The 27890-nt window shown below is 38.4% G+C and overlaps 1 protein-coding gene across 1 annotated transcript in view; it reads left to right on the top strand.

Moving 5' to 3' along the window:
* The window catches only part of LOC150084608 (von Willebrand factor-like), a 283645-nt gene that overhangs the window by 16549 nt on the left and 239206 nt on the right, over positions 1-27890 (top strand). Inside the window, exons 4-5 of the mRNA XM_090376305.1 lie at positions 20535-20679; positions 20841-20955. Coding sequence (XP_090232431.1) covers positions 20535-20679; positions 20841-20955 — 260 coding nt within the window. The remainder of the gene's footprint in view (positions 1-20534; positions 20680-20840; positions 20956-27890) is intronic.

Below are 27890 nucleotides of genomic sequence, written 5' to 3'. Positions count from 1 at the left end.
GTTTGAAAGAAAAGTAACGCCGAGAGCGAAAGAGAAAACCAAGTTTTTTTAGATGCAGAGGAAGCAATATTTATAATTTGCTTGTCCTAAGAGAGATTAGAAGTCAGGATAATCTCCAAAAGAGATATATCATTTTGCCTAGAAATCGGAGTCTCACCAAATATAAGCATAGGAGCAGAAGAATCCTTTTTGCGAGATATAAGACAAGACTGAGTTTAAAGGATTGAAATCAACTAAGTTGTCTTTGCACCACTGGAGAATTACCTGGAGATCGGCATTTAAGGAATTTTTAGCGAATATTAGAGAAGTTGACACTGATTGAGCAGGGCAAGGTTTCTCAAACTGGAAAGTAGAATGTAATGTGCTATCATCGGCAAAACTATGGATAGGATTTCCAGCCAATGGAAGAAGATCATTTATATACAAGATTAAAAGAGTGGGGGGAAAAAACTGAACCTTGGGGGAACCAGCATTGCTTTGAGATGTCAAGAGCAACTACTTGTGTTTTCGAAATGTTCCACTGAATTTGTTCATAAATGGGTAATATAAGCCAGAATATCACCAGTGGATCAACACTGACGGAAACTATACTGGCGATCGTTGATCAGACGGAAGGTTTATAGGTCGTTTAAGAGTTGGGGGTTAATTGATTTCTTCATTACTTTAGAAATGAGTAGAAGTAACTGCAATGGGACGATAATTGGATGGGAGTGATTTGTCACCCATTTTAGGAACTGGCTGGATATGAGCAAATTTCCAAGCAAAAGGAAAAACACCTTTGGAACAAGAAAGTGAGAAAAGGCGGCAAAGAACAGGAGCACAGGTTTTGAGAACTAGTGGAGAAATACCATCGTGACCTGGAGCTTTCTTAGCATCGAGATTCGTCAAGATCCTTCTGACATCCTTTTGGCGGAAGACCACAGGAGGCATTGAATGGAGCGTGTTGGGAATGGTCGGAGGTGTTTTACCAAGATCATTAATACATGAGTTGGAAGAAAAAAGGGATGCTAGCATGTCAGCTTTATCCTTGGGTGAAGTGACAATAGAACCATCAGGTTTTGATAGAGGTGTGAGCAGAGATGGGCAAAAGTTGCGGCCAATAGCTTTGGCAAGAGACCGGAATGCTCGGCTACCATTACGGCAAGAAGCAAGTTTTCTACTCTTAGCCTGTTCAAACTCTAGTTTGGACTGATTAATAACTGCTTTACAATTGTTGCGAGCTTTGGTATAGGCAGAAAATCAAACTGAAGAATTAGAAACAAGCCAATTACGATATGCAACATTCTTCTCTTGAACAGCCTTAGCACATTTATTGGAAAAACCAAGGTTTAGATAAAGGACGAGATTTTAAAGTGGAGTGTGGGATATAGAATTCCATTCCTGCAAGAATAATTTCACTGACACGATCTGAGCAAACGCTGACATCAAAGTTTTGAAACAGTAAGACCAAGGAAAAGAAGAAAAGAAATCTGGCAGGTCATCCCATTTTGCATTCTTGTAATGCCAACAACACGAGGTTGAGAAATGCCATGAGATAAAGGCTCCATTGGAGACGAGAAAATCACCAAGTTATGATCTGAGGTGCCTAAAGGACCACTCACTTCGACCATGTACTTAGGTCGTTTGTGAGAAAACGATCAAGTGTGTTGGCTGTATGGTTAGGATTGTCCGGTATTCTTGTAGGTAAACGAACAATCCGTGCGAACCCATTAGCAATTGCAAAAGCCTCAGCATCTCGACCAGCTGGGTCTTTGTGACTAGAAAATGGAAGCTAGCTGGAGTTGTAAACATTAAAATCACCAAGAAAAATTACTTCACTGTTAGGAAAGTTGGACGGGAGAAAGTCAAGTTGCAAAGAGAGGAAGTCAAAGAGTTCCAACTGATTAGTGGATTTGGGAGAACGTTAGAGACAACAGATGAATTTGACAAAATGAGGTAGAGTGATTTTAAGCCAGAGAAGATAGAAAGAGGAGATTCCAAATTACCACGTGTCTGACAGGGAATTTCAGGACGGATGTACGCAAAGTACCATCTTTGAGGCGAAAGGAATCAAACAGTGAATAATTTGGGCAACTGAGACGAGCAGTGGTTGATTCAACCGATAACTGAGATTCTGTCAGAAAAAAATACATGGGGTTTGGCAGACTGCAAGTGGAAATGGACATCGTTGAGATTAAAACTGAGACCACGTATATTTGTGAAATGAACTAGAAAGTGTTTGGGAGGTTTCGATCCTTTCGCAGATAAGCTTGCTCTATTAGTTTGACTATTCATGGTGAATTCAGTAGTAAGAAAAGTTGGGGGACATGCTGTATGGAGTAATGAAATTTTGGCGTACACATGTTAAGAATATACCCAAATCCTCCACATAACGTGGCCTCAATTCCCCCCGCATACACACTACTCGGACTCCCTCCAGTCACTATCTGGCAGAGTAGAGGTAGCAAGATTATACACTAGCTGATCCTGAAGCTTCCTAGAGAGTTACCTCGAAATGTAAGGAAGTTTTGATCTCGCCATGATGTTCATCATAACCTCAAAAGCCATCAGTTATACTGCATGATGGAAGAGATGGGGAAGGGTTGACTGAAACTTAGCTCTGGAGACTAAACATGGGTTCCACCACTTCAAGCCTGCAATAAGCAAAGTGGTGGTATTGTACCTGTTGATAAGAGTTATCTGCCGCCTAGTAACACAGAGGGGCGGCATTCCTACATGTGGTGTGAGCACCATACCTCGACCCCTGCATACGTTGGTTCACACCTAGGAGGTCATCCCCAGTGTGCTTGCGCATGGAGGTTAATCCCAGGATTACTAGAAGTTCCACCATCGTGAAGGTGCAATCAGAGGATTTGGTTGTCACAGACCGTCCGGACGTCGCCGACATTGGGTCTACTTGACTTTAGTGTCACCCGAATATCAATTTCATCAGCGTTTTTGACTCCGAAATAGCAAGTACAGCTTCTCTGGCATATCTGGGAGAATATCTGCAAGAATCTCAAGGAAAAAGGGTATGAACCATCCTTTCGAAAATTTTACCCATGCAGCTCATAAGGGATATTGGCCAATAATTTTTAACACATGAAAGATCTTTTCTTGGTTTTGATAAGGAGATAACGAAAGAGTGGCGTCAGGAAAAAGGATAGTCATTTTCAGATAAGGTCCTATTATAAAACATTAACAGGGTACTCAAATCCTCTTCAAGTAAATGAGTCAGCATAACGTAATGGACTCCATCTGGGCCTGCGGCACTATTGGAAGATGTTTAACGATCTGTACGGGAATGAGCGGTGCGTGGAAAAAGTTGATTTTATACCGTTCTCCACCTGCTTTGATGTTCTGAAAGGTGGACCCATAGGAGGCAGAAGCAGAGATTGTAAAGATCATTCGCTAGCGCATCCTCTTCTTTCTCATTCTGTATACTTTTCACCTACAGTTCTTGAAACCTACTGATGAAAATTAGCATTGCTGTTCTTACCAACTATTTTTTTAATGAGAAGTATGTGCTGTACAGTGCGACGGGGAAAAGGTATTGAATAACCTTAATCAGCTCGATGAATTTCTTTGAACAATACAAGAAACGCGAATATATTTGCAAGGCGCTGTTTCATGTTGTTTATTTACATACAAGAAGAAAACAAAATATTGCATTATTTTTATTCCACGTGCCCACTTTGTTTGTTTGTTTTTGGAAAGGAAATGTTATCAAAGCCTTGCCAATCAAACATATATAACGCGTAAAAATTCTACATCTGCTTAAATTTAGTAGTTGATCATGAAGTTCATTCTGATACTAATCTCTCTTTCTGTACTGGCTGCTTGCTGCGAAGCCAAGTGTGAGAGTAAGTAATATTTCTTAATTTCAATAAAGAATAAGTAATCCAATAAAGTAAGTTCCAATAAGAATAGGCAATAATTTATTTTTTTTTTGTATTTTTAATTGGGCGATAAAATTCCATAGTTAGAAACTTGAAAAGGATTGCTCCTAACCACTTGTTTTTTTTTTTTTTTTTTTTTTATCTTGTGTAGGGTTGCACCCGAACATTGCTATTATATTAGGGTCACCCGGAATGTTAATTCAACTACCCATGTTTAGTTCTTTAAATTGCGTGTGTTCCCTGGTCGATTTGCCTGCTTTGCTGGACGAAAAAACACTCCAGTATTTTTGTGGAAAAAACCTTGCTATGTACACCTGAGACCGACAAACTCGGCCACGTTGTGAAAAAAGCTGATAGAGGTTCCACGATTCATCAATGGATTCGAACCCGGGCCTTTTCCACTCTGTGTGGTGAAGAACGTTGACAAAATTAGTTCAACGGCGCTATTTTCTTCCAACATGAATATGATTGATTCAATAACAGAGAAAATATTTTAAAAAAAAAATGTTAATAACTTTCGCTTGCTTCCCAAAAATGAAAGAACCCCAAAGTGACATTTTCTTTTATTTTTTGTCACTTCCCCAATTACTTTTTGTTCGCCCTCATGGGTAGAACAGTTGGTACAATCGCCGTCTTCCCTACACCGAGTGCAAGAGACCTGAGTTCAAGTCCCGTCGATGATGCACAATGTGGCAGAGTTAGTCAGTCTCAGGCTTTGGTAGCATGATTTTTTTCTCCCAGAGACTGTTTTTTCTTCCAACAAACACAAATCGATCACAGAACACACGATATTCACATATATAGAGCAATATGGACTTAGTCGGTAATGTTCCTAACACGCAACTACAACGTTTTGTTTGCAGTCCAATGGAAACTAAATTTACTGTAAGGAGGGTTAGTTGTAATCCACTGATAACGTCAAAGTGCTTCCACATTTGCGAGGTCCAGCAGGACACGTCCATAAAAATTTAATTTCTCGGCCGTTTGACTATTTGCCAAGTATGTTGGCTGCAATTACACGGTTGCAGTGAAATTGAAGCCTACTTTAGGTACTACAGAGTATAAACTAAATATTTATATTAATGTAAGAGCAGATTGTAGGGGAGATGGGACAGCTATGGACAAATCTGTTTAATTTGTGGTAATTAATAAAACACACAAATAAAATGAACAAAATATTATGTTTGATTTGTTTTAAATGTTTTCCAGAAATTCAAAGCAGTTCAGAGAACAAAAAATTGGTTCGAAGGTTGGAAACCAGTGAGAAAAAATGAGAACCAGCTAGAATGGCTTATGCGCCATGGAAAATTAAGGAGTGTTATGCTAAAGAAGTAATACAAGATCATCTGGAGAGGAATGGAGCTGCAAGTCAATCAGAGCATGGATTTAAGAGGAGATAGCGCATCGTCGATCTTTCTGCTGTATTTTATTGCCGCATTCTATTCCCATATCCTGTATTCTGTAATTAACCTTTGTTTTCTCTCTCACAATCATTCGTTCGTTTGTACAATGCAGATAAGTGTATCATTAAATCACTGGCTAATTTGTAGATTACATTAGGAACACTTTGAAGTATAAATAAAGAAATATGAAAACAAGATTTGAAAAATATCAACTTTCATGAAAAAAAAATTAAAAATAAAAATTTAAATTGCCACTCGCATAACGATGCAAATCGCAGTATTAAAAGCTATCTAGTTCAGCAATAGGTTGAGGTGAGAACGAAGTATTTAATGTGTTTTTCCATAGTTTGTACAACTGCACTATAGAAAAATTGCAGAATGAGGAATTATTTTTTCTGCTTCTACTCACTACACCAGTGATTCAGTTCCTCGATCAGGTAATCGAATCAGGAAGATTCACAGAACTTTTTGACCCAACAGTTTCTTTTAGAAATCTATCAGATGATGTGGCAAAATATAGCTTCCAGCTGACCTTCGTATCACGATTGCTTAAGGCCAGGTGATTGCATATTACCTATAACATTATTTTAGAAATCTAAAATGAATTGAAGATACTTTGTTGACCTCAATGAGTGTAAATTCATTGTTTTGATGGGTTCTGGAGAACCACACACACACACACACACTTTACAGAGAAAGATATTCTTTCTTTGATTAAAACACTCGGTACTCTACCCCTAAACTAGGAAATATTCTTTCCCAAGAACGAATCGCCTTTCAAACATTTTTCAATTCAAGTGTATCCTTGCCTAAATTGATGATATTTGCATTTTCACATAGGCAGTTTAGAATTTCGTAGTCCTTTTGTGCACTAATGATTGTATCAAATTTCATGAGTCAACTAAGCTCATGAGACATCGTATATAAGCTGATTTTTTTTGCAGTAATAATATTTTATCTGCATTTCAATTTGCACCACAATAAACAATGCTTTCTCCGACTTTTTTTTTATTACGCATCCTTCAGAATCGAAATGGACTTTACAGAATGTGGAACCTTCTAAAACTCCGTCTAACACTATTAGTTCAAAGTAAATAGGCAAATAATAAAAGCTGTTGTGAATACTTCTGTGGCCATAATGCACCTCCCAAGGTGCATTTTGCAGTACTTTGATCCAAGCCCGAGGCGGGAATCGAACCCGCGACCTTTGGGTTGCCAGGCAACCACTTTACCTACCCGGCTAGCCCGCTCGGTCTTGTGAATATTCAAATGAAGTGTATATAGTTAAAGAGAGTGAAAGAAAAGGTCAATGACCTTTTATTTCCTTTTGTCGAAATTTGTTTATAGTCATTATGTATTCGCACTAAAATGTCTTTAATTCAAAAATATTTTACTTATCGGGAACCAAATCCACTGTTTTCCATAAACCATTCTCTTTCCAATCGATGAAACCTTCAAGGACGAACATTGCGATCAGTGGGTTCAACTACAATGTTATGTAAAGTTCAACACCAAGGTGAAATTCTCTAATTACTGATATTTAACTCTGCGAACAACCCCCCTCTTTACTATTTCGAAATAAAGGTTTTGAAACCAACTTCTCTCTGTGTATTACGTAACTCTTGTGAATGACCCCTAATATTATAAAGTGGTTCTCTTCTCGTCAAAATACAAATCTAATTACATTAAAATAAGTGCGTTTTAACATTAAACAAGGTTTGGGGAAGCATAAAATTTCTTCAGTATCTTTCAGTTGAACAACGTTGGAATACTTCTTTAACCCCTCTTTAATAAAACAAACATAACACATTAGGAACCTTGGCTTCCAAATCCGCCCACTGAATTTATTGGTGTTGAACCAGTAAATTCAGTCCATAACATGGACTGAAAGCGGTGTCGAAGACGTTCCACAGGTATATTAATCCATGTTACCAAAACGTGCTCAATAGAACTGCGATCTGGTAATTTGGTAGACTGTTGTAGTATGGAGAATTCACTGTTATGTTCCAAGAATCAGTTCTGTTGTATTATGGCCTAATGAAAATGGTGAATTGTTATGTTGAAAGGATCTATTCACAGATGCATACAGTGCTGCAATCAAGACGTGGGCCTGGTCGGAAACAATTTCCAGATAATCTGTAACCTGGTGCCTGTAATCTGATGAATTCTGGTGCCTGTAAACCCACAGGCACCAGAATTCATCAGATTAGCCAACATTTTTCCAATGTTCACATTCTTAGACCCCACTGTAACCGTACCTTTTCTTTCTTTCTTTTCAGTTATCACGAAATCATTTGACTACAAATGACAAATTTATTATTCATTCTGGGTTACATGTAGGAAAAGTGGAAAACAATTTAATTTGTTTTCAAAAAGAAAAAGTAATGCAAAAATGCCTTCCGTAAAGGGTAATACTAAAATTTTTACAAGGAATGAAATTATTATATAAATTAGGTAAAAATATTTAATTTTTTTTTATCCTAAAAAATAATGTTCGAATTTTATTTCATTCAAAAAGTGTTTGCCTAATGAAAAGTATCTAGAATGTTGAACTGAGTGCCCTACTTATTCTACCGAATCAACGTTTAGTGACTGAGTGAAAAACCAATAGCACGCACTGATCACAGTACCATAAAATGAACTGTATCAGAAGAAACCGGTTTGGTCTAAGGTAAAGGCCGTAAATTCGAGAATTAATTTCAAAAATGGAGACTATTAGGAAATGAGATATTTCTCGGGCTCAGTTAACTGAAGACTCTGTTGTTGTTGCTTGTTGGTGATGCTGATAATGGGTTTAACGACACAAGGACTATTGAGGCCAAATGGTGTCTGTTCACAATTTATTTAGAGGGACGTATTGTTCTAGACTGGGTAGGATTACCCATTAAGACAATGAGGCACGTGCCTAGGGGCCCCAGGCTTTGAAGTTCGGGATCAACTAATAGTTGGACTTAATGACTGGAAAAACGCCGGATCTCGGCTTTCGACCCACGAAAATAGCGCGGCTCATTCAAGATCGGTTGTGAGTTGGTCCATTCGATCTAACAAGAAGAGTTTGGATACGCTTTTTATTAAAAAAATGGAAACGCAGTCCGAATATTGGAAACAAGTATTACGAAGAATAGTCGATGTAATACTTTTTCTTTGTGAGCGAGGGCTTGCACTAAGAGGGAAAAACAAAATGTTTGGATTGCCTTTCAACGGCAATTATTTGGATATGCTAGAATTATTAGCAAAATACGTGTTTCTGGCAAATAACATACAGAAATTTGCAAATTGTGGACGTGGAATTGTGTCATACCTGTCCTCAACGATTTGTGACGAATTTATTCAATTGTTAGGAGAGTATGTACTTGACAAAATTCTAAAAGAAGTTAAAGAAGCAAAATACTTTGGTATTATAGTAGATTCCATTCCTGATTTGCAACATGTCGATCAGCTGACTTTTATAATAAGATGTAAATCCATGTACTTTTGAAGTACACGAGGTTTCTCAGATTTTTGCCTATTAAAAGTCAAAGGCAGTTCATTATCTCAAGAGATTTTACAATTTATTCAAGATTGCAACCTCGATATGAAAAACTGTCCTCAAAGTTACTACAATGCAGCAAACATGTCAGAGAAATACAGTGGAGTGCAAAGCCAAATAAAAGAAATCAATGATCTAGTCGAATACACACCATGCAGCGCTCATTCTCTAAATCTCGTGGGAGTTGAAGCAACTTCATTTTTTGGACTTATTCAAAAACTATTTAACTTTGTGTCCGGATCTACTTGCAGATGGAATTTATTAAAGGAACAAATTCGCTTAAATATAATTTAAGCGATAATCGACCTTTTATGATTAAATCCCTTTACGATACAAGATGGTCTGCGCGATTTGACGCAGTTAGATCTTTAAAATCAAATTATATTTCAATCATTAAATTTTTAAAAATGTTAGCAGTAGACACTGAACAAAATTGCGACACAAGAAGTGAAGCAGCAAACATTTTGTTCAAACTATGCGAAATAGAAACATGTATACTATGTGTATTTTGGTACAATATTTTGGAAAGAATTGATAAGGTCAATAAAATATTTCAAAAAGTATTGAAAGAGGTTATAGATCATTTAAGAAGTTTAATAGAATATCTGAAACGAATCTGAGGAAATTTTGATCAATTTGAAACAGAAGAAACAAATAATTTAGAGTCCATCAAAAATTTGAATGAGTTTGAACTGTTCGTGAATTGTGAAGGTGAGCGATCTTTTAAAATAAAATTGAAGTTTTTCCCAGACGAATCTCCTTCCACATACCATAGTTTTTTGGCAAAGGATCGGTTCAAAATTGAAACATATTTAGCTATATGCAACAGTCTAATCACAGAAATGGCGAAACGCTCTGTTGCCTACGAAAAACTTAACTCAAACTTTTCGTTTCTCTTTGAATATTCAGATTTTAATTTACAACAGAAACAATAGGCAGCTAAACAACTTGTTGCAAAATATTCAAACGATCTCGAAGAACTTTTAGAAAATGAAATAATTCAACTTCATCAACATGTCGCGCTTCACATCGAGGAAACGGGCGAAAATGAAGGAAATATAGACACGTTTAAGGAAATTTTGTCCATCAAATGCTATCCAAACGTGAGTATCGCATTTCGACTAAATTTGACATTGGCGTGCGGAGTGTGTGAAGGTGAGCGATCTTTTTCTAAGATGGCATTAATAAAAAGTCAAAAGAGGGCTGTAATGAGCCAAGAGCGATTAAATGCCTTATCCCTAATTTCCATTGAACACCAGTTTGCCGAAAAAATAAAAACTTCGAAGACAATCAATAAATTCGCGAATTCTAAAATTCGCAAAGTAAATTTGTAAAAATGATATAAATTATTCAATAAACTAAAAAGTTTTATTTATCATCCTTTAACAGGCAGAAAAATCCAGTAGTTCAAAAAATACAAAATTTCATTTATTTGCCACCTAACTTTAAAATTTTTGGGGGGTCCCCAACTATCCTTAATCTGCCACAGGTTATAGATGTTCAACGCAGAGAGTGATTGAAAATTGTTTGACCGGATGGTTGAATGTAAGGGACAATTAACCAGAAAATGACGAACCGTAAGTTGTCTGTGAAAGGATGAGCGGAGCGGTGCGGTGGGTTTTCGCAAAATAACAGGAAGAAATGAGTATGATGAGTGTCCAATTCTCAGTCTTGCCAATTCCACTTCCCCTCGTCTGTTTCGTCGGACGCAAGACAGCCATAGCTTTGGATCTTGTTTTATCTGGTAAAGTATATTGTTGGCGTCACTTTTCCAGATCTATGACCATTTATCGTCGCACGCTTTGCGTATGACAGACTTATAGTTAGTGTACGGAACCTGAGGATGTTCAGCGGCAAAGTCGGCACTTTCATTTCCCAAAATACCAGAATGGCCAGGGATCCAGCAAAAACGGATTGAATACACTGCAAGAGAATAGCTGGGAATGAATGTCTTTCAATGTAGGATGAGGAGAAATTCTTTCTTATTGCATAGACAGCACTGAGGGAGTCAGCGTAAATTATAGTAAGTGAGATGGAACGCTCTATAATCTTACTAAGTACTTGATGGCGTATAATTCAGCAGTGAAGACGCTGCAGGCTAATGGTAGTGAGACTGTAACCGTAAGTGAAGGAAAAACAGCTGCAGCACATACCATACTGGCAGTTTTTGATTCGTAAGTATAGATTTTACAGGCATGCGAGTTTAGGACAGTGTGAGCTGAGTGCAACTGCCCGATATTGCAGGTAGGCACATAGCATTCTTTCCCCCACTGAAGAAGATGGTAAGAGGCAGAAACGTACGGAACAGGGCCACATGTCCTGAAAAATATCATTCAAATCGATATTCCAACTCTGGACAAGCTCTTTAATCCTGAGGGTGGCCGGTCGATTCTCATAGAACAAATCCCACTGAGTATTATAAAAATACTCCCAACTGCGGTGCGATGGAAGACTCTGGATCTCAGCAGCATAGTGGGGCAATAGTGTTTTTTTATGAAAATGTAATGGGGGATTATGGCTTCAATGTAAAGACTCTGGATCGGAAAAGTCCTCAGAATATTGTGCTGGATGGCATTCAGCAGTTATAAATTAGTGTTCCTGGCAGAGTCAAAGTGGACAACCATAATCTAGGGGAACGGATCAAAGTTCTGTAAAGATGCAGTAAAGTATACTGATCAGCACCCCAATACATGAATGAGATGAACCGAAGTATATTCACATGCTTTAGACAAATATTTCGTAAATGAGTGATGTGAGCTTGTCAATTGAACTTACTGTCTAAGCTCAGTCCAAAAAATCTAACGGTGGTAGCAAGTGGTATTAGAGTCCTGTTTATTTGCAATTCAGGATCACGATGATGGACCACCCGACACTTGCAAAAGTGAGTGGTAGTGTATTTCTTACTGAGAGGCGTAACTATTACGTAAAGTCAAGGATTCTATTTTAGTTATGGCAAGTAGGAGCAGCCGTTCCATAGTACTGATACTTTGAGACTGACAAGAAATGGTAAGGTCATCTGCATACAATAAGTTTTAACAGTTTTTGGGATATCTATTGTCATGCTGATTGCAAATCAGCATGATTTGCAATCATGCATGACAATAACTCGGATTGCAAAACGTGTCGAACTAAGTATCGATCCTGCGGGACTTCTTCCTGAATATGAGAAGCAGGGTAAGTTTTTATATCGGACCTGAAAAGCGCGCAATTGCAGGAAATTGATTTATTTCAGGCAAATGTCTCCTAAGTCTCAGATGGTAAAGATGCATAATTCCATGACGCCTGGTAGTGTCAAATGCTTTTTCAAGATCAAAGTTGACCATTACTAGATGTTCTTTCCTGACAAAGGCATTGAGGATATGAAATTCTACCTTGATGAGGACGTCCAGGGATGTTTTTTCGGAAAGCCATAGAGATTATCTGGCAGGAGATTCTGTGACTGCAGGATCAAAGTGAGCCTTGAGTGAACCATCCTTTCGAAAGTTTTTTCCCAAGTAGCTTGTAGAGATATGAGTTTATAATTCTGAACCAGGGAAGGATCTTTGTCTGGTTTTGGTATGAAGATAATGAAAGAATGGCGCGAGAAAGGAGGATAGGCATTTTCAGAGAAGATCCGATTGTAATAAATAACATCTGGTATTTCATAATGTAATAAATACCATCTGGGCCTGCGGCACGATTGGATGATCTATTTAATGATTCTTTGAGCTCTGTTACTATAAAAGGTTGGTTCTACGGGAATGAGCTGTGCGTGGATAAGTTGATTCCATATCGTTCTGCATCTGCTTTGATGCATAAGAAGCAGAGGCAGGGATTGTGGCAAACGATTCTGGTAGTGCATTAGCAACTTCCTCGGGAGCACACACATCTTTACCTTTCCAACGAAGTATCGGAGAGGGCAGCAGGACAAATTTGCCATTTAGGGCCTATATCTTTCTCCAGATGAGCTATGTGTCCAGCTTTGTGATGGTTGAGGCAAAAGCAATTCACGAGTCACGTTTCTCATTCTGTATAATTTATTTCTCTTTAGCTTTAAGTCTATTATAAGCAAATAAGTTACTATTGGTAGGATACTTGCGGAAATTATTCCAAACACTGTTTTCTCCTGTTTGGCATGTCTTTGATCCCCTTTGCAAGCTTTTCAATCATCCACAGGAATTCTCCTGAATCTCTCATAATTATGTCTAAGAGTCTGCTTTCTCGTTTTCTGCGTCCCTTAATATGACTGGTTATATCCCATCCACCCTTGCTGCCTTATATATATATATATATATATATATATATATATATATATATATATATATATATATATATATATATATATATAACTTCAGTAATTTCTCTTCCAGTTTCCTCAGTTATTACAAAATCTTTTAGCTCCCTGGCAGTCTCAAACTTCTAGAATCAATTCCGTAAAGAATTCTTGATGTGTGAATGTAGAAGCAAAGTACTTATTTTAGTTTGTCAAAAACCTGTGAAGGATTATCAACAACAGAACCATCAATATCAAATGGACCTTTACGATTCACCCGCCTCCTTTTAGGGTTTACACAAGAAGTTTTTGCAATTTTTCTTTGCATCCTTTAGCAAACATTTCTCATTATCTGCTTGAGGTCGCCTTACATCATCTGTGCTTGATAGCAGCCTACTTTTTATCTACCACAGGCTTCTATATCACCTGTTAATTTATATGCGTGCATGTATTTTCTGCGCGTCTCATCAGTTCATCTGACATCCATTTAGTTCTAAGCCTTGAATCGTGCTTCTTAGTTGATATGAAAAGCCATGCTTATTTCCTTGAATGCTTCACACTTATAATTTGCTGATGGTAAAATCATCAGTAGATCCCACTGTAGTTGCACTTACGAAAGTAAAAACCCTTCTCTTTACCCGTGATGGTAATGTGAATTCCACATCAATAATTTTGATGGATATTAGTAAATTAGTGCTCGTTTTTGATGTGAATTGCAGTTGAACGTGCTTTTAAAATGACAAATTTTAAAAATGTATTTAAAAGCACTGATTAAATTTTAATAACAGTCTCTAATACTTCATTTAATCACGGCAACGTTTTGTAGAATTCAAATTGAAGGATAGAAAAGGAAAGGCGGTTGAGGATCATTCTGTGGGGCCACTCTTCTTTCTCATTCTGTACACTTTTCACTCACATAATCAAAGTTAGCATTGCCGTTCTTATGAACTGTTTTTTTAATGGGATGTGAGTGCTGTGCACTGCGACGAGGAAAAGGTATTGAATCGCATTGATCAGCCGTTGAATTTCTCTGAACCAGACATGAAACGCGAATATACGTACAAGGCGGTGTTTCACGTTGTTCGCTTACATGCAAGAAGCAAATATTTTGATACTCTGTTATTTTTATTCTACGTGCCCACTTTGTTTTTGGAAAGAAAAATGTGAACAGAAAGCCTTGCCAATAAAACATAAAAATTCTACATCTGCTTAAATATAGTGGTCGATCATGAAGTTCATTCTGGTACTAGTCTCTCTTTCTGTACTGGCTGCTTGCTGTGAAGCCCATTCATCACTCCCGAGTAAGTAATACATTTCTTAATGATTTCAATAAAGAGTAAGTAATGTAATAAAGTTCCAATAAGAGTGGATAACGCTTTGACCAGGAATGACCACCGCATATCCCGGAGCAATATGGCCTTAGTTGCTAATGCTCCTAAAAACCAAATAACAAACAAACAAACAAACAAACGCTTTGACCATTTTTTCAAATGGCTGAGAAGATTTAGTTAGCAACTCGAAAAATATTGCTCTTAAACAATTATATTTTATCGTGTGTAGGGTTGCAGTTGAATGGACCCGTTCAACTCTGCTGTTTTCTGCCAATATGATTGATTTAACAACAGAGAGAATATTATTAAAAACTATAACTTTCGCTTAGTTTCCAAAAATGAAAGAACTCAAACTTGACCATTTTATTCTTTGTCACATCCCTAATTACTTCTTGTTTACACTCGTTGGTACAATCGCCATCCTACTCACATCTTTTGAAAGATACCAGGGTTCGAGTCCCGTCGATGACGAGAAGAATTTTTATGGGTCTATTTCACGCAAAATGGCTGAGTTAGTCGGTCTCTAGCGAGGATAGCGCAGTATAGATTTTTCTTCCAGAAACAAGACCACAGAACATTTACAGAGTGCCTAAACGGATCCATATCTTTGGTCACTAATGTTCCAAAAACGCAACTACAAGCTTTTTTGTTTGCAGTCCTATGAGAACTAAATTTGCAGTAACGAGGGCGAGTTGTAATCCACTGGTAACGGAAAAGCGCTTGCACATTGCGAGGTCGAGCATTACACAGTCATAAAATTTTCTCCTCCCATTGACTATTCGGCAAATATGTTAGCTGCAAAATTACAGTTTCAGTTAGGTTGAAGCCCACTTTACGTACTACCGAATATAAACTCAATTTTTGTATTAACGTAAGCGTAGATTGGGAGGGGAGATGGGACAGCCATAAACAAATCTCTTCAATTTCTGGGAATTAATAAAAGACACCAATAAAAAGAACAAAATAGATTGATTTGTTTGGAATAATTTCTATAAATTCAAAGCAATTTCGAGAATAGGTTCACAGATTGAGATGTGTGAAATCATAGATACTAGTAAAATTGTCGTCTGTGCCATGGAAAATTACGGAATCCGTTGCTAAAGAAGGAATGAAAGATCATATGAAGAGGAATGGGGCTGCAAATCGATCACAGCATGGATTTATTAAGAGTAGATAATTCCACATCGATCTGATTATACAACGATCTTTCGGCTGTATCCGTTTGCCGCAGTTTGTTGAAAATAGTTAGTACTACGAAGAGTGAGAGAAAATCCACTCCCATTTCCCATATCTCTAATTCACCATTGTATTCTATCATCTCACACGGGGAGGAGATAAATGACTAGCGAAATATCGATGGATTTGTAGAATACGTCAAAACTATTATATTAGGGTCACCAGGTAATTCTGTAAAATGCGTGTTCTCTGGTCGATTTGCCTGTTTTGCTGGACGAAAAAAAAAACACTTTCTGGTTGGAAAAAAACCTTACAATCTAGGAATGAGACCGACTAACTAAGGCACGGAGTGAAAAAGCTATTAAAGTTCCTCACGTCATCGACGGGATTCGAACCCGAACCCTTTCCCGACCGTTATGAGGAGCACATTGACGATACCACTGTGCTACCGCGCAGATTATAGAATACATTAAGATTTTTTTGTAGTATAAAAGATAAAATCAGAAAAAAAATTAAAATAAACATTAACATTACCACTAGAAAAACTATGCATACTGCAGTATTAAAAATTATCTATTTCATAACAATCTATTTCATATAAATAAAAATTATCTATTTCAACCTATTATCTACAGGTTCAGGTGAAAACGAAGGATTTTTTTTTTTTTTTTTATATAAACCCCAAACACGAGAGGTATTAGAACCTATAGTACTCAGTACCGTGCTTGGGTTGGAGGTTGAGAAGATGAAAGAAGATATTTGTTGAAATTGGACTTGAACTTCTGTAGATTGTAATTTTCAGGAAATGCGTTTGAAGGAAGGTTGTTCCAGAAAACGGCAGTTGAATGAATAAATGAGGAAGATGAAAAGTTGGTTCTGTGGGTTTGAAGTTGGACAGTAAATGGATGTTGGCTGGTGGCGGCACGTATTCGGATTGTTTTGAAAGAGAGATTGGGAATTATAGAAGCCAATTCAGAAGAACAGGCCCATGGAAGTATCTGTAGAAGAGGCATGCAGCAGAAACAGTGCGTCTATGAGACAGCGAGTGGAGAGACTCTGTTAGAGATGAGTCATTAATTAACGTAACTGCTCTCTTCTGAATGGAATCAAGAAGTCTGAGAGAGGTTTTGGGGGCACCACCCCAGATGTGGGAACAATATTCAATGGTAGGGCGGATTTGCAATTTATACAGAGTGAGCAGCTGTTTGGAAGAAAAGTAACGCCGAGAGCGAAAGAGAAAACCAAGTTTTTTAGATGCAGAGGAAGCAATATTTGTAATGTGCTTGTGCCAAGAGAGATTAGAAGTCAGGGTAATCCCCAAAAGAGATATATCATTTTTCCTAGAAATCGGAGTGTCACTAAAGATAAGCATAGGAGGGGAAGAATCCTTTTTTGCGAGATATAAGACAAGACTGAGTTTTAGAAGGGCTGAAATCAACTAAGTTGTCTTTACCCCACTGGAGAAATACCTGGAGATCGGCATTTAAGAAATTGATAGCGGATATTCGAGAAGTTGAAGATGAATGAGCAGGGCAAGGTTTCTCAAAATGGAAAGTGGAATTCAATGTGCTATCATCGGCAAAACTATGGATAGGATTTCCAGTCAATGGAAGAAGGTCATTAATATACAAGAGGAAAAGAGTTTTGGGGAAAAAACTGAACCTTCGGGGACACCGGCATTAGTGGAGAAGTTAGAAGATAGGGAGCCATCTACCATCACCCTCAGCGAGCGATCAGAGAGAAAACTGGATAACCAATTACAAAAAACAGTTGAAAAACCATAATATGGAAGCTTGTATAGAAGACCTTTATGCCAAACACGATCGAAAGCCTTTGAGATGTCAAGAGCAACTACATACGTTTCACCGAACCTTTCCACTGAATTTGTCCATAAATGAGTACCATAAGCCAGAATATCACCAGTGGATCGACACTGACGGAATCCATACTGGCGATCATTGATCAGACGGAAGGTTTCTAGGTAGTTTAAAAGTTGGCAGTTAATTGATTTCTCCATTACTTTAGAAAGAGTAGAAGAAATTGCAATGTGACGATAATTGGATTGCAGGGATTTGTCACCCTTTTTAGGAACTGGCTGGATATGAGCAAATTTCCAAGCAGAAGCGAAAACACCTTTGCAATAAGAAAGTGAAAAAAGGCGGCAAAGAACAGGAGTAACTTCAGGAGCTCAGGTTTTGAGAACAAGTGGAGAAATACCATCAGGATCTGAAGCTTTCTTAGCATCTAGATGCGTCAAAAATATTTCTGACGTCCTTTTGACGGAAGACCACAGGAGCCATTGAATGGAGCGTGTTGGGAATGGTGGGTGGTGTTTTACCAAGATTATTAATACATGAGTTGGAAGAAAAATGGGATGCTAGAAGGTCAGCTTTATCTTTGGCTAAAATTACAACAGAACCATCTGGTTTGGACAGAGGTGGGAGCAGAGATGGGTAAAAGTTGCGGCCAATAGCTTTGGCAAGAGACCTGAATGCTCGGCTACCATTACGGCAAGAGGCAAGTTTTCTACTCTTAGCCTGTTCAAACTCTAGTTTGGACTGATTAATAACTGCTCTACAATTGTTGCGAGCTTTGGTGTAGGCAGAAAATGAAACTGAAGAATTGGAAACAACCCAATTTCGATATGCAACATTCTTCTCTTGAAGAGATTTAGCACATTTATTGAAAAACCAAGGTTTAGATAAAGGACGAGATTTTAAAGTGGAGTGTGAGATAAAGGATTCCATTCCTTCAAGAATAATTTCGCTGACACGGTCTGAGCAAACGTTGATCAGAAGTTTCGAAACAGCAATCCGACCAAGCAAAAGAAAAGAAATCTCGCAGGTCATCTCATTTTGCATTCTTGTAACGCCAAACAACCAGGTTGGGAATAGTCATGAGATAAAGGCTCCATTGAAGAAGAGACAATCACCAAGTTGTGATCTGAAGTGCCTAAAGGCCCTGTCACTTCGACCGTGTACTTACAATGGTTGTTTGTGAGAAAAAGATCAAGCGTGTTGGCTGTAGGATTAGGATTATTCGGTATTCTTGTAGGTAAATGAACAATCTGTGTAAGGTCATTAGTAATTGCAAAAGCCTCAGCATCTCGACCAGCTGGGTTGGTGTGAGTAGAAAACGGAAGCCAGCTGGAGTTGTGAACATTAAAATCGCCAAGGAAAATTACCTCACTGTTAGGAAAGTTGGACTGGAGAAAGTCAAATTGCAAGGAGAGGAAGTCAAAGAGCTCCAAGTGATTAGTGGAGTTGGGAGAACGGTAGAGACAACAGATGAATTTAACATAATGAGGTAGAGATATTTTAAGAAAGAGAAGTTCAAAGAGAGGAGATTCCAAATTGCCAAGTCTCTGACAGGGAATATCGGAGCGGATATATGCACAAATACCACCTTTGAGGCGAAAGGAATCATACAGCGAATAATTTGGGCATCTGAGATGAGCAGTAGTTGAATCAACCGATAAATGAGATTCTGTTAGAAAAAGTACATGGGTTTGGCAGACTGCAAGTGGAAGTCGACATCGTTGAGATCAGAATTGAGACCACGTATATTTGTGAAATGAATTAGGAAGTGTTTGGGAGGTTTAGATCTTTTAGCAGATAAGCTTGCTCTATTATTTGACATTTCATGGTGTATTCAATAGTAAGAAAAAGTGGGCGGGACATGCTGTATGAATATACCCAGATCCTTGACATAACGTGGCCTCGACAATGCTCCCCGCATACACATTACTCGGACTCCCTCCAGTCGCTATCTGACAGAGTAGAGGTAGCAAGATTATACACTAGCTGATCCGAAAACCTCCTAGGGAGTTACCAATGGGTTTGGTTCGGTCCGGTGTACTAACTGGCGGCCGGCCTGCGAACACCTTTTTAGAGCTGTATCCTCGAAATGTAAGGAATATTGGATCTCGCCACGATGTTCATCACCATTTGAGCTCACCACGATTGGTGACCTCAAAGGTCACCAATCGTACTGCATGATGGAAGAGATGGGGAAGGGTTAACTGGAACGTAGCTCTAGAGACTATACATGGGTTCCACCACTTCAAGCCTCCAATAAGCAAAGTGGTTAACATGTTTTCCATCATCGAATTATACAACTGCACAGCTATAGTTCAGTGGCAGAATGCAGAATTAGTTTTTCTACTTCTACCCACTACACCAGTGATTCACTCCCTCGATCAAGGAATTGAAATCTTTCAGAAAAATTTTATAAATCATTTTTTGAAGCATCATAGTTTCTCTTCGAAATCTACCAGACAATGTCACAAAATATAGCTTCCAGCTGACCTTCCTATCACGAATATTCACAGCCAGGTGATTGCATATAACATTATTTTATAAATCTGAAATGAACTGAAGAGACTTTGTTGACTGAATGAGTGGAAATTCATTGTTTTGGCGAAAAGGAGCCAACGAGTGTTCCATTAACTTATCGAATCATTGATGAGTCTGTTCAAAAAACATGTTTACACGTTAGCGAAGAGAAAGAAGGAAGCCATCTGAGTTTCTCTTATGGAGCAATAAATAAAGGAGTCAACCACAATTTTACAAGCTAGAAGGAATTAGAAAATGTTGGAGTTACAGGTACTAACAACACCTTTATCGACTTGAAAGAATCTTATTAAATTTAAGTTAAGTACTTGGCGAAGATTCACTAATAGAATTTTCACCATGAGATGTTATGTATGTAGAAGGAAAATTACATAAGATAATAATTTTAAATACGTAGTCTTAAATGTACAATTTATTATTCATCCTGGGTTACCTGTAGTAAAGGTGTAAAGCAATTCATTTGTTTTCATTAATAAGTAATTCAAAAATGTCTTCTGTAAAGGGTAATAACAGTACTAAAAATTTTATAAGGGCTGATATTATTTTATAAATAAAGTAAATGTGATTTTCATTTTTTATTCTAAAAGTAAATGTTTCGATTTTATTTCATTAGAAAAGTGTCCGCCTAATGAGGTGTATAGAGAATGTGGTACTGCGTGCCCTCCTACATGTGAAAAACGGGTCACATTCCTGTGCAATAAGATGTGCATTTCTGGATGTTTCTGCAAAAAGGGGTTCGTGAGACACAAATGCGGAAGGTGTGTGAAACAAGACAAATGTTAATGAAAGCAGAAATTAAATGCAAAATGTAAATTGCGAATAAAGTTTAATAAGTTGTAAAGTTTATTATGATGTAAGTGTTTTTTCCCTCCTGTTTGTAAATTTAAGTTTTTATAATATTATAAATATAATTTTTTAGAAGTTACTTTGTGATATTTAGTAAATTTAAAAATGGTTGTGATAAGATCCATCCGGCTATCGGACTCATGGAAGAAACAGCCGATTTCGATTTCCGGGCGAATCATGATTTCATGGTTTGTAGAATCTGTGGCATGTATTCCAAGGTCGACCTAGTGGCTAGTCATAGCTCACCTGGCGACTCTTTTCTTTGTCACCGTTGTAGGGAGTGTACCGATCTAAAGTTAAAATTTGGTGCATTGCTAGAAGAATCTGAGTCACTGAAAATACGTGTGCTTGCTTTAGAGAATAATATAACTGGAAACTCATCAGGGGACTCAAGAGCATAGTAATATACAAAGTGATGCACTCCCGATTCGGGTCCCAGAAGAGAATAACCAAGTGCAAACTGCTCTGGTTCAAAAGGACTTATTTCTATTAAGAGGTCAGGGCAAAATGAAATATTTTTGTAATAAGGATAGGTGGACTAGAACCAGGGTATGTCTGCAGGGAGAAACAATTAATGATGTTACAAACAGATTGTCAGATTTTAAGGGGGGTTAAAGAGAATACAAAGGGTACTAGGAAAGTTTTGCAATACGGCTTTGTTTATTTAATTTTTTCAAAGTAATTTCCTCTACATTCAATACACCTCTCCATCCTCCTAAACCAATCTTTAAACCAGTTCTGCCAAGTTTCACTAGGGAGTAAAGCACACTCGTTGTCCCAAGCCCGTAGAAGGTCCTCATCACTGGAAAACCGCCTCCCTTTTACCTTCATTTTCACATGCGGGAACAGTGCAAAGTCGCAGGGAGCAAGGTCTGGCCTGTAGGGAGGGTGCTCGAGAAGTTTCAGTCCTGTCGTGGTCAAATATTCGGTGCAGGCTTTGGCGCGGTGAACTGGAGCGTTATCGTGATGGGGGTACCAGGTGTCCATTCTTGACTTTGGCCGCAGGTTCTTCATAGATCCAATGACTTTAGGCAGGCATTGTTCAGTATACCACTTAGCTGTGACTGTCTTCTGCGTGTCCAAAACGACACGTTCCACAATTCCACTCGATTTTAAAAATACAGCTATCATTTTCTTCTTTACAGATCGGGATTTTCTGACAATTACGGGTGTGTCGTCATCACCAAAGACCCAAACTTTGTATTGAGCCTTGGTCGGCAGATCGTAATAGTACAGCCAAGTCTCGTCACCTGTCACGATGTTGTTCACATACCGAGATTGTCCCTTATCAAACTTTTTTAACATCTCCCGGCACCAAGTCACACGTCGTGTCATCTGCTCTTCAGTCAGTTGATGCGGCACCCAGAGAGAACAAAGTTTCTTCACGTGCAAATGATCTTGCAGAATCGAACGAATTGCTGGTGCATTTAGGCCCAAAGTATCCTCTATCTGTTGGTAGGTCACTCGCCTGTTTTCGTCAAGCATTTTCCTCACAGCAGTAACGTTTTCCTCCGTAACTGACGTTCGTGGCCTCTCCGAATCCTCCAGAGTGAAATTTCCCCTTTGGAATTCTCTATACCACCTGAATATCGTTGTACGATATGGACAATCATCATCTAGTGCAAGAGTCATTTCTTCTAAGCACTGGTCTATGGTTAAACCACGCACGAAATTATACCGCAAAACTGTCCTTATCTCATTTCGTGACCACGATGCCATCGCAAGCACTTTACACTCTCACTACTAATGAATAACTGAGCCCATCGACTTGGCGCGGCGGCTACTATGAACATGTCTCAACATGCAGCTTCCTGTGATTCATTGTTGCATCATATTGCAAAACTTTCCTAGTACCCTTTGTATAATTATGCATTTGGGGACTAATGATATTAAGCACCGACGATCTTACGATTTGTTAGACAAATATAGGACAATGATGAAGAAATACCGCCAGTTAAGTCTGAATGTCTGCAATTCTCCCAAAGCACGATAGGAAGGATTATATGCTGAAAGCCTTGTGGATTTACTCAAGACCTGAAAGACTCTGCAAGGCTTTTGGGGGAACATTTTTATCAGCTGGTCAGCACTTGTACGTAGAAGGAATCATTTTTGTAGAAACGGGATAAATCAAAACAAAAAGTAGTGCAAGAGTTTTTGGCAGTATCATTGAGGAATACCTTAAAGTTTCACGGAACTGCTAGTTTTGGGGGGAAAGGGGTAATATAGTTACGCGCTTATCTGATGACATTGGTCAAAGTAACGCTTGCATATACCTCAAGGGTTCTTGTTTGTTACCACAACAGAACATAGTAGCAAGATGTTCTGAGGGCAGAAACATTTCAAATCAGCCGATAACTAATACCAGGGAAGCAAACTTAAACAACTTCAAGGAGTGTATCAGGGTAGTTAACTGTACAAGAACACTAAATCTTAATTGTTTATACAGTAATGCCAGAAGTGTTCTCAATAAAATGAGTGAATTTGAACTGTTGGTTAGGACAAGTAATGCTGACATAATAGGGCAAACGAAAACGTGGTACCACCTGGAAATAGGAGTTGGCGAGTTTCAGTATGGTATGTACAATGTATTTAGGAAGAATAGCGCAGATGGAAGGAGTGATGGGGTCTTGCTTCTTATTAAAAGCAGCCTGAGCGCGACGAAAGCTTCCCCGGATTCAGACGTTTCGCATGCTAGTACAGAATCTGTATGATGTGAAATAGTTGGAAGCAAAGGTATAATGAGAGTGAGGGGATTTTTCAGGCCAGGCGTTTGTGAGGGTTATGATGAGAGCCTCTATATGCAAATGGAAGGGGCAAGTAAGCGTAAATGTCTTATTATCGGTGATTTTAATTGATTGGAGGCAAATGGGAAGAAAATTCGACATGAGGAACAAAATTTTTAATTCAACTAGATTGTTTATTTGTATCAATATGTCATGGAAAGTACTAGGGAAAAGAATGTTCTTTACCTGATCATCACCCATGAACCGGATGACATAATAGGGTTGACAATACAGGAATCAATAGCAGGAAGTGATCACGGGGTTCTAAGGTGAAGATTGAAAAGAGGGGGAGGGGTAACAGTAGTTCAGGTAAAGGAACGGGTTATGATTTCAGGAAAGGAAATTACGATGCCTTAAGGTTCTACACGGCCTCTAACTGGGTAGATATCTCACAGAGAAAGCGAATACAATCGAATTATGGTATACGATTAAAACAATAATCACATAAGCTTTGAATGCGTATGTTCCCTTAAATTTATTTAGGCTATCAACTTCCACAACAAAGGATGGAAGTCTGTTCCACCAACCAACTACCCGCTGGCTAAAGGCAAACTTCCGCACATCTATCCTACAACTGTCTTTCTTCAATCTGAATTTATGCCCTCTCAGATGATTATTCTGAGCAAGAGGCAGAATCCCAACAGCATTGAGCATGCTCGAACCATTCAAGGCTTTATACACCTCTGTCAGATCACCTCGCAGGTGCCTACTCTCCAGACTGTAATTTGCAAAACTTAAGCCTTTCTCCGTAAGAGCAACTCTTCCTTCCATTCACTAACCTTGTTCCAACAGCCAACAAGCAATACTGAAAAAATTGTGTGTGTGGCGAGCACGCATAGTGAAAGTTAAGTGAAACTTCATTAGGCGAACGTTTATCACTTGACCGAGGATCCTGTATTGACCGTATGAATGCGGCAGGCGACAAATCTGCATGAATGGGATCCTCGGAGATATGACACGTTCGTTCCGTTACCAAATCTAGTTTCGGCAAGTGCTGTGACATCGGATGATATTTAAAACCATTTGACTTCGATAGAGCCGGAATCACTTTGTTCTTGAAAGAGCCACAACAGCTGTTTCAGGCCGACATTTCACTTACATCCTCATTTGGAAATGCTGTTTGGAGAAGAGCATGATCTAGAGCTGCTACAATCTTCACATCGTTCTTGAATCGAACACACTGAACCGAAATCATTATCCAGGTATATACATTTGTACGTTTAAACTGTGCATGGATGCTTCGATGTTTCTTAAAATCCTGATGCTGCTCCTGCTGTGTATTACGTGTTGAATGATTTGGAGTGCTTCTGACAGTCGGTTTTGGCTTCTTCGCTTTTCGTTTACGACTGAGCTTCGAGGATTCTTCATCGTTTTCATTCGCAGATTCAACTTCCATGACTCCTTCCAAATTCATTCACTTCTAACATTTCTGGGGAGATGCAAGACTCTGGAGATATGAATTATTCAACTCATGGTACGCTGTAATTTCCTCCGCTGTCGAAATAGCTTAGATTCCTCCTTTGGAGGTGGTTTCATTGCACGTACACGTGCTCTACACGCCTTACAACGCTCAATATTAGTCTTTGGGATGTCGAATTATAATTTTTTTTTCTTTATTTTATTTATTTTTATTAAATACTGTGGAAAATGAAGAAAGAAATAGCATGACACAATCAGTGGATGTACTGATTGGGTTATGCATCGCTCGTGCCTGGTATGGAGTGATTCAATGGTGGGGGAGGGTAAACCATTTCGTGTCGCATTTTCTTGGCGATTTTTGTTAATCCGCGGACGCATTGCACGTGTGCTATACGCCTTACAACGCTCACTACAGTGGACCCCCACTTTACGACTGGTTCACTGTACAATCAACCCACTTTACGATGGGCACTCCATAACAAAATACCGTTCTGATATAGTTAGGGAAGGACGTTACGTGGTTGTTTTCCATTAAGATTATTACTAAATATAATACCACGTGAAATTGATAATATAGTCTATTCGCCTAAACTAGTATACATTAAGGTAACCTTTCAGGTATCTTACCGATACCCAACATCAGACTGTGCTGCTGACAGACTCCTCCTGCCGATGCTCCCAGAAATCCGATGCACATTAGGTTTCTGGGAGCATCCGTAAGAGGAGTCTGTCAGAAGAATGGTCTCGTAATGAGTACCGTTAAGTTACCGTTTTTCGTGTGCAAAACTAATGGAGCGGCTATTAGTTTTGCACACTCACTGTGTTCTACAGCACCATGGAATGCTAGCAACATAATGATAGTATAGGGAACACCATTAATTCTCACGGAAGAACAGCACTATAAGATTAATCAAAGCTATTTGGGGCAGTATTATGAAATGCTTAGATTGACATATCTTAATCATTACTTGTTCCTCTCCCCTCAAAAAACTTGTACACATTCAAGTCTATACCTATTGATTCTCAATGCAAGGTAATTTTGGACGCAACTCCGGAGGAACATCTGAAACCAGTGCCCCAACGCGTTATAATCGTTTCGATTATCTATCCTTCAAGAAACGTCATGGTGAGATCGTTAGTGTCTTCAAAGCGATGCAGTTATTCAATCGGTGATCAGAAATGGCGATATTTGAAGGGTATTATGAAGGATTTGATATGATTTCAAGATAGCGATGGTTCTGTTTTAGTGACTTCTTTTTTTGTATTGTCTTCATGCAGAACAGGGTGAAAGCATTTCTGAGCACCTTATAATTACAAGTGTGCCCCCTCTTACAACTAACTATACCGCAGATACTTACGCCATTAAATACCTCAATTCTCTTATCCAACTCAGTTTTTCTTCAGCCAATCGGCACCCTTTCTCATGCGGATAATCATGTGTATTGTTTTCTCGAATTGTTTGCTATCATCGCCTGATCATGTGAGATAATTTATTTCGGTATGATATTTTCACAAGAGTGAGTTGTCATCGTATGACAATCTAAAGAGTCGCTGGAATTAAAATCCCCATGCAGCAACGTTTTTGGTGTAAGTCGTGGACAAGGAGAAATCTAATTTTAGGAAGACAGAGATATCACTGAGCCTTGTCCCCATGGCTCTTCTCTTCATACGTTTTATGTCGAAAGAATCAAGGAATAGTTGGGGGGGACGGAAATACCTATGTCTGAATTTCATCACGTTTTGAAGTAATAAAAACAAGAACCTGTTCTGTTTCTTACAACATGCGTCGAATTAAATTGAAATTAAAGAGAATTTATTCCACTAGAAAGCTTGTCTCAAAGTTTATTTTGCTTGTAATTAAAACAACAGAATGAGGCTGTGTACTAATACTTGCTGTCCCTTTCTTGACAAATATCATTTCACTTAAGTTAAGTTTATAGGGTTGATCCGTAAAAATCCGCTCTCCAAAAAGTGCTCTTTGGTACATTTTGGATAAAGTTACTGAAAGTGCCTCTCCACCTTCCCCTCCGTTCGTTCACAGGTACACCTCAGCCACAAATATAGACATTGTTCAGATAGATACCTTATCCCCAGGAAATAATGCAACATGATGCATTTCACGTTGCCACTCCAACTTTTGTTCTAAAGAAAAAGCTCCCCTCTATCTCTTTTGTCGATCACGCTTACCAGTATTTACACCTCCACCACTACAGACACTCAAATTTCCCCTTTTAGTAATAAAAAATCTTATATTCCACAGTTTTCTGATATTATCCGTGGTATACCACCTTTCTCCAAATTAACTTATAAACAAAATCAACAGAATGAATTATAACTGTATGTTTTATGACATAAATGACTTTAATGAAAAACAATGCATGGCAATTACTTAACAATAAATGTTTTCCACGTACATTAATTTTGGATTAAATTACTTTTCTCGAGTAGTAGTGTATCTCACTGTACATTCTTATAATTAGTGGCGTTAAAGATAATTAATTAAGTGCATCATTTAAACTTACCTTCTTCGCAGCCAAAGCAAATAGTGAAGCACCAGGTTGAGAAACAAACACGAAAGCATCAACCAAGGTATGTTGCACGAATTTCTAATAGGCGCGAGCTGTTCTCGATGAAACGAATCCCTTATTTAGAACCTTCCTTTTGGAAAGGAGTATTTTTTAATATTCTGATCACCGTAATCAAGATATTAACTACCTGTTTATTCCCCCTATCTGTCCTACACGTCGTTCTTTTTCATTGCCTCTGGAGGGATCACCTTTCACTCATGTAATATACCAAGTAGTACAACAGAACTGCAGGTTTTTTTGAAAGATACTCATTTTCAATATTTTATTTGCTCCTTCAATTATCTGAATTTCATGAACACCACTTCATAAATTCTTTATTATTATCGATGATAC

This window comes from Mastigoproctus giganteus, chromosome 6 (genome assembly GCF_048544385.1).
Source record: "Mastigoproctus giganteus isolate SK-2022 chromosome 6, ASM4854438v1, whole genome shotgun sequence".
Taxonomy (NCBI): domain Eukaryota; kingdom Metazoa; phylum Arthropoda; class Arachnida; order Uropygi; family Thelyphonidae; genus Mastigoproctus; species Mastigoproctus giganteus.
This window is presented reverse-complemented; position numbering and strand designations above follow the sequence as displayed.